We start from the raw sequence: 8,054 nt of genomic DNA, 5'->3' as shown, positions 1-8,054 counted from the left end.
TACATAATCACAAAAAAAAAAAAAAGGATGACATCTTAGTTTTTATTATTTTATATTTGGCCAGGACTTTTAAAGGACTTTTAAAGGAAACATCAAACATTCACTTTTCTGTAGGTCTAGAAAGGATTCAGTCTTCCCCCACCCCCAGTTCCCGTAGGATTTCTATTGGCCTTTCTTATATTCGCACTGCAAATTAGTTGGGAATAGCAGTATTTATACTAGATCAGCAACGTCTGGTTCTTATCCAAATGTTCCACCTAAAGAGGATGCCAGTTCTCATGGATTGGACAGCCCACCCTGCAGCATTCCTGAGAATTGTACAATATAATAATCTTGAAAGTCAGCAGAGTGGATTATCCACTTTTTTCTGGACTTGAACTTGTGACCTTAACAGTAGCACAGCAGAAAGCAAATGTGCTATGCACTTTGCCATAGTAACCTTCCATGTATTCTTTTCAACTTAAATACACACAATTGAAACAGCTACAATTTTGGAAAATTATGTACAAACCCTATATTTTTTTCTTTTTGATTACATATAAATACAAATTAGCTATTCTTCTAAAAAGTGGTTATAATAGTAAATAAATACAAAATAAGAATCTGACCATTATACTTCATGTGCTGGGGTTAAACCCATATAAAATGTACAACTAAAATACATTTAAAATCTTTAAAGGAATATTTCTCTGATTAAAATATTTGTTTTCCCAACTTTTTCGTAGACATAAATATATTTTCAAAATAGTTGTGTTTTTTTTTTTCTTTCCATTTCATTACATAAATAAAGTCTTCATTGGGAAATATTAAAGTGTCAGCTTTTTTTTTTTTTTGTATTTGTCTAATATATTTGCTGTGTTAGCGGCACCCACAACCCTCCACAACCATATCTTGATAGTTCTTTAATACAACTTTTTCGTTCTCATCAAGGTAGAGCATGGAAATAGCACTCAGTTCTGTCGGCACACAGCAAGCCTTGGGGATTTTGGAATTCACTGAATTGACCAAAGTCTGAACAATGGCATGGTTTGTTGAGTTTAGATGATCTGCCAGTGGAAAAGGACATTCCCCATGGCAGTAAAAGGCACTATACCCCGGTGGGGCAACAATCCAGTCATTCCACCCCACATCATTGAAGTCCACATATAACGGATGCCTTTTGCAACTGTATTTGTGGCGTTTACGCTGTTTGTGTTTTGCTTGACGCTTTTCTCTTTTATGAAGCGGGTGTCCCTTGCCATCATGCCCAAACGTTACTAATAATGGCCTGAGCTGAGACCAGCTATCTTCATCCTGATGTAAAGACCTGCTAATCCTAACGTGCCTCTTGGAGGCACTGTTCTCTTTGTCCAAGTGAACCACCTCTACCACAAACCCATGATTAGGTTGTCCATGTGCAATCCACCTCAAAACAGCTGGCGTTACATCAAAACTTTCCCATTTACTTGCATTATGATGCACCAACCTGGTGTCCAAAAGTCTTGTGACAGGGTCCTTAGAGGTGGCTGTGGCTGGCTTTATAATTTCATAAATATTAATACGGTGATGGTAGCTGCTGTTGTTCTCAAAGGCTCCGTGCACCTGTTTCCGAAAAATCTGGAGTTCAGCTGAGGTGATAGACTCCTCATTAGGGATGGAAGTTAAATTAAAGAAGAAACGCCGTGCTGTTTTCCCACTTGTTTCTGGCAGTTCTTCCAAAACTTCTAATTTGATTAAACAGGGAAAATAAAAAAAGAAAAGAAAGAAAAAAAATCAGGAACTGAGACAAGCAACCTAACCCCCAAGATAGTCTGCTGTTGGCAATTTTCAAATGACAGCTAACGCATGTGACATAAAAGATCTGAAAGACTTTCAGGCAGAAAATACCGCCTCCCTTGTCTTTCTGTTTATTTATGCAAGCATGTATAGCATGAAGTTAAGGTTTCATTCATTGTTATGCATTTTGATTGAATATTGGTGCCCTTTGCATTCCAGGTGGTTATAATAAGTGGCAAGAAACACACAGCATTACTTTGGAATTCAAGGACATTAGTAAGAAAACTCAAGCACTATAGTTAGTGGGGGTCTGATGAGAATCATAAAAACCGATTGAGGACTTAGGGCATCTATTGCATTTCTGTTTTTTTCAAGAATATGGCTCTAATGTCAATCCCTTAAACTCCTTTCTGAAAAACATTACTCCACAATTTAGGCAACTTACAAATCTTAACATATGGATTTTTGTATCTTAATTAGAGATGGTGAACTCAACATCCGTAATGGCACTGTACAAAGCACACCCTAGTACTTAACCAAAAGGGCCATAAAGAATGGCAGGAAGGTTCAACTGCTAAAAACAGGTAGATGGTAAAGGGATAATGAAACAAAGACACTTCTGAACAACAGATTTTTCAAAACCACACACAAAAAAAAAAATCATTTAAAAAGTCACTAAACCCCAGGCCATTCTCACCTTTGAGTCAACAAATAACTGAATGGAACTTCAGAGGGAGTAAAATATACCTAGGGCTGCTAAGAAGTATGTTGTTGCTACAGACATTGAAGAAATTAAAAGTATTTGTGAATACAAATCTCTCTCAAATCACAGTTTTTAATTTTGGGACTAAGCATCCTAGCAAAATATTCCCTTTCTAAGGGGAAGCCATAACTGCTGTTAGCAGTTCTTAGTCATGTAACCTTTCCCTGTTGAATCCAGGAAAACTTTTTGCATAAGGTAAGGCTCAGCTTTATGTTATTTCAGGACCAGACCAATATTTGTAAATCTGCAGGTGTTTTGAGTGGTCACAAGACAAACTTCTGCTTTCAAGAAGCCACCAACGCAGACTGAGAACTCAGTGAAAAAATGGAGTCACATGGATTTGCTTCTAAATTTTGTGAAAATTGTAGAATAGCTTTTATGCCAAAACCAGTCTTTGCTATAAAGTATGACTACTTCAAATCGCAAATTTTTACATTTGCCTAAAAATGACAAACTTTGCCCTTTCAGCTCCTCTCTTGCTCAGCCCCCTTGCCTACCCTGCTCAGGTTTAACGTGAATGACCCATGCACTGGCTTCTCCCCATTCACTGCTACGTGTTTACATTCCACGTAGGGAAACGCAGACAATGAGAGGTTACATTTCATCATTGATCTCCTTTCTCATGATAAGGCTTTCCACTAAACAGCAAATCCACTTGTGCGAGGCCACCTCCTTTATCCATCAGAAACATTAAATATTAATGAATTTCTCTTCTCAACACAGTTTCACACTAAAAGCATGGGAAAACTGCATTTTCATTACTTTTACAGCGGGACCACTGCATGCCAGCACCAGAGACTAGCAGCCAGGAATGATTACAACCTAGGGAAATGTTTCCCAAAGAGCACGCGAGCAACACGTGCGCCACCAGCTCCGCAGGCCTACCCATGCCACGGCTAACGCCGCAGCCACTATGTTGGCTACAGAAAGCTGGGAAACGCACCCAGTCGCTCAGCGAGGGCCTGTCCCAGAGGATCCACTGCCTCGGTGGGCTAGAGGTGCTGCTGGATGCCTCGCTCTGCATTTGGCCAGGTTACCTGCAGGTGAGAGGTGAGACCTGGCCACAGGGCTTTTACCAGCCCGTATGCTGGTGGCTGGGGAGGCATAGCCTGGGTCCCGGCTAAATGGCTCCTTGACAGCCGGGTGAGGCAGTGCTTGAGGAGAGGCCACCATTGATTGTTCCATCGATCTCTCACGGGGATTAGATACGGATTAGAAACCTCCACAGTGGCCCCGGCTCAGCCGCACATTAGGGAGACTGTCCTGCTCTTTAGCCTCGCAAAAAAAAAAGAAAAAAAAAAAAAGCGCAGCTATCTGTGGGAACGCTTAACGCAGAGCCACTCTGTTTTAGTGGAAGAAGTAAATAAAACGTGAGCCTCTCGTCGGACAGGAGGGGGAAGAGGAGGAGGAGAAGAGAAGTTGGCAGAGCAAGCGCCCCACAGCAGAAACCCCGGAGCCGCGGCTCTGGAAGCACAGCCGCCACATCCAACACGCCCCGCGTTACCGGCGACCGGGGAGGAATCCGCCCCGACGCTCCTCCTCCGGCCCTCCCCTTTCCCCTCCGCTCCTCCAGCCCGTCCAGCGGCCGCCGGCGACCCCACGACGCCGGGCGTGCCCGCGAACGGTCCCCCCCCACCCCCGGCCTCCCCTACCTTCGTGGTGGAAGCTGCGGACGGTGTTGGCGCGGCTGGCGGCCCTCTCCAGCGGGTAGCCCAGGGCCGGCGGCTGCCCCAGCTGCTGGCCCGCGTGCAGGCGGTAGAGGTCCAGCATGTAGGGGGGGATGACGACGTCCTTGCCGGGGCTGGGCCGCCGCTTCAACCCGAACATGTGGAGCAGGCGCAGCTCGAACTCGCTGAGGAGGTCCTCGGGGCGCTGCGCGGCCGAGGCGGCGCGGCCCGCCTCGCTGAAGCGCCGCCGGCCCACCTCCGGCATGAGGCCGGCCGCGCCGCCCAGCAGCACCTGGCAGAGCAGCAGCGCCAGGAGAGAGCGGGTGGCGGCGACCATGATCAACCTGCGCGGAGGAGGAGGAGGAGGCGATGGGAGCCAGTCAGCGCGGACACCGCGCCGGGGGAGCGCGCCGCGGGGGAATTGGGGGGGGGGCGGGCGGGGACGGCCGGCAGGTGGGTCCCACCCCGGCGCCCGGCCTGGCCCCCGCGGTGGGGCGAGGCGCGGGCCATGGCGAGCGGCTCGGCCGGGCGGAGGAACCCCCCGTCGGGCCGCTTCAGGTGCTCGGCGGCTGCGGCGGAGCGAGGCACGAAAAATCCCCGTGGCAGGAGATCAAAGGGAGGGGACGGGGCGGGGGAGCGGAGCGGGGCGATCCGCAACAAAGGAGCGCGGAGGTGAAGGGGAGGAGGGGGCGGCCGAGGGGCACCGCCGGGGCCGGGCCGCAGGTGTGCGCTCGCCCGCCCGCCCGGCCCGGCCCTCCCGGGAGCGCTCCGGCAGCGGGAGAGGGAAGGGGCGGCTGCCCGGCCGACGCGCAAAGCGACCTCCCGTCCCCACTCCCGCCCGTCCCCGTCCCCCACACACACCCCGCCGAGCCGCTCCGCGGGGGCTCGGGGCCGGCCCCGCTTCCCCAGCGGCGGGGCTCGGCGGCGGGGCAGCGGCTCTCTCCAACGGAGAGCGATTTTCCCTCGGCGGAGTGGAAGAAGGGGAAGGAGGAAAAATACAAATCCTGCTACGTCCTTAGCCAAACCCACAGGATATTATTCGCGCCCGTGAAACTCTGCGCTGGATTATTATTATTATTATTGTTATGATTAGTGTCCCGTCCCCCCTCTCTCTTCCAGAGTGCTAGCACCTCCGCCGTGGCCCACGGAGTCATCCTGCGGAGAAGGCTTTCAGCGGATCTGCGACCGCCGGGGTTATACCTGTGTGCAGCAGCAGGGGTTGTGTCTGCAGGAGGGTGTTCTGCTCTCGGGGTGTTTTTCCCGCATCACTTGGTGTTACTCCAAACTTCGCTGCTGCTCCTCTACAGCTGCCGAGCAGAAAATAGAAGTTCCCTGAAGTACAGTCCGCCTCAGAAACATACTTTTAGCAGCTGGTTGAGGAGGCAGAAGGCAAGTCCCGGCCAGGGAAGGGCTTCTCCCTCTTCAAAAATGTCCTTTGCATCACCCGTATCAGACAGACGGACATTTACCGAGACTCCCGCAGCGACATGAAGACGAAGCTTGACTTTTCTCCGCTCCCTTAAAAAGAAAACGAGGAGGGAGGAGAAAAAAAAAAAAAAAAAAGGGAAGAAAAAAAAAAGGGTGGGGAGTAGCCTGCTGCCGTCCCGCGTGGAGCTAAGGGACAGCACCGGCTGTCCCTCCCGCACCGCACCGCACCATTGCTAGGGGTGGCCGGTGCCGCCGCCGGGGCTTTTTGTCGCCGGGCGATGTCACGACCCCGGAGGCTCGCTGGCCCGCGCCAATCACAGCCGCCCTGTGGGAGCGGGTTGCGGCCCCGCACGGCTTTTAAAGGAGACGCCGCCTCCCTCCCTCCGTTCCTTCCCTCCCTCCTCCCTCGCCCGCCCCGGGACGAGGGATGGGGCCGGCGGCCCGGCCCCGCCGTCCTGCTCCGGGCGGCCGTGCCCCACCGCCACGGCCGTCCGGAGCAGGACGGCGGGGCCGGGCCGAACAATGACCCGTTGTGCGGTGCCCGAGCGCTCCGCCACCGCAAATCGGATTAAACACGGTGCCCCTGGCCGCTAAGGTGTGAAGGTCACGTAAGGTACCGGGAGAATCCCGGTGCTTTCGAAGCAGTTTAAATATATATATTTATGTTTCTACCGGTCCAAACCCGGGGGTTTTCCTCGCTCTTCACCCCGAAAGACGAGCGCTGAGGATCGGGGGGAGTCTCCTCCCGGAGGGCTGCTGCGGTGCATGAGACTGCGGGCTCAGCGCCGGACGGCGGAGGGTTCGGCGTGTTCTTCTGTGTTTTTTGTTGGGTTTTTTTGGTTGGAGTTTTTTTTTGTTTTGTTGTGGTTTTTTTTTTTTTTTTTTTTTTTTTTTTTAAGATGTGGCTGCCCTCCAGTGGTGGAAATGCGGCGGATCTCCGGCAACCCCATCGCAAACCGCCCTCCGCCCGGCACCTGCCCCGTGTGCCCACGCCGGCGATCCTCCGGGGGGGTGCAGCCTCGACCGCCCCCTCGCGTACGGGCACGGAGACGGACAGGGGTGGAAGGGGTGAAGAAGGCAGGCCTGTCCTCAGCGGGATTGGGCTCCCAATTCGAGCTATGTCCCTTTGCTGTTATGGGCAAATCTCTTAATCCCGACACGATTTAGTAACTCATGGGTAGGGGCGCATCGTCTGCCCCGTCTCTTGTTTGTCTGCTTGGGCTCTGCGCTACGGCCTGGCCCTTCTTGCATAGGTATGCAATACCTAGCAATTTAGGGTCCTCATCAAAGCCAAAGCCATCGGCACACCGTCATTAGCTGGGGTCCCGCTGCTAGCCCAGGCTCCTTCCCAGCAAGGCGAGCGCCCTGTGCTGCACCTCCTCTTCCCAATACCTCTCAGGGGCTTCATTTGCAAAAGACACAGACAGCCTTTGACACCTTGAATTACTGCGGAGGAGGATTTAAAGCAATAACAACTGAGAAAGCTCCATTACCAGCTCCTCCTTTGGGAGCGGCCTTTTCCCTCCATCTTACAACTTTCCGACATCGGAAAACCACCAATTTGAGGTAGGAATTCAGCACATTTGGACTGGAATAATTCCTCCTGTGGACCCTCATCTCTTGACTTTCCTATCACGTTAGAGTGACTTCAGCTATACCGGCAAAATGTCGCTGCAGGAGTGAGGTGCTCACGCGGGGAGTTACATACCAGTGTAACAAACCACCTTAGAACTACACCAGCATAATTAAAGAGCTGGTAAAGCTCCTTCATACCAACAGCTCCCAATACTTGCTAACCTGATTTTCGGTTGCTGCCGCACATACAGCCACAGGCGAGAGAGGTGACATGGAGCGAGGTGAAATCCTTAAAAAGTTTAGTTACTTTTCCGTTGCGTTCCAGCACAGATAATGTTTAATTTTATGACTTCCTGCAAGTCTTTAGCATGAACTAAAAGTGCGTGCAGTGTGACTTCAGGGTATGCCAATTATGTAAATCAGCACTAAAATAACAATGGCAACGTAGTTTACACATCACTGACATTAAATGAGCACTTCAACTTCTAATTGCCATTCCAGTTCAATCTGTAGTGGGTCATGCCAGGAAAAAGTCATTTCTTGCCTCAACACTTACTGCCTGTGCCTGGAGCATAGGCTGTACTGTATGCCCAGCTTCGCGTTATCTCCAGGAGCTTTCTATATTAGGATGATGAGCCTTGTAAGCGAGAAACGTGGTTGTGGTTGTTCTGTAGGCCTGCATATACTCTGACCTGATATCAAGAGGGTCTTGTAGCTTTGCCGCTCTCTGATTTTAAATACAAATAGGCTCTCACTGTCTTCTGTTCTTTGGCCATAAAAGACATTTCCCCTTCTAGTTTGTCATCTCTCAGTCTATTTAGATCAGGAGCTGCTGGGGCAGTGACTGCCTTCCTGTCTGTTTCCAT

At 50.7% G+C, this 8,054-nt stretch overlaps 1 protein-coding gene across 1 annotated transcript; it reads right to left on the bottom strand.

The window, feature by feature from the left end:
- Positions 1-858: 858 nt before the first annotated feature.
- On the bottom strand, positions 859-4,522 carry BMP2 (bone morphogenetic protein 2). Its single transcript, XM_074150558.1, has 2 exons — positions 4,171-4,522; positions 859-1,703 (listed from the first exon to the last, which is right to left on the bottom strand). The coding sequence occupies exons 1-2, from the start codon at positions 4,520-4,522 to the stop codon at positions 859-861; spliced, it is 1,197 nt and encodes a 398-aa protein (XP_074006659.1).
- Positions 4,523-8,054: the final 3,532 nt, after the last annotated feature.

Source organism: Numenius arquata, chromosome 7 (assembly GCF_964106895.1).
Source record: "Numenius arquata chromosome 7, bNumArq3.hap1.1, whole genome shotgun sequence".
Lineage (NCBI taxonomy): Eukaryota > Metazoa > Chordata > Aves > Charadriiformes > Scolopacidae > Numenius > Numenius arquata.
Note: the sequence above shows the minus strand (reverse complement) of the source record. Positions and strands in the feature narration are given on the sequence as shown.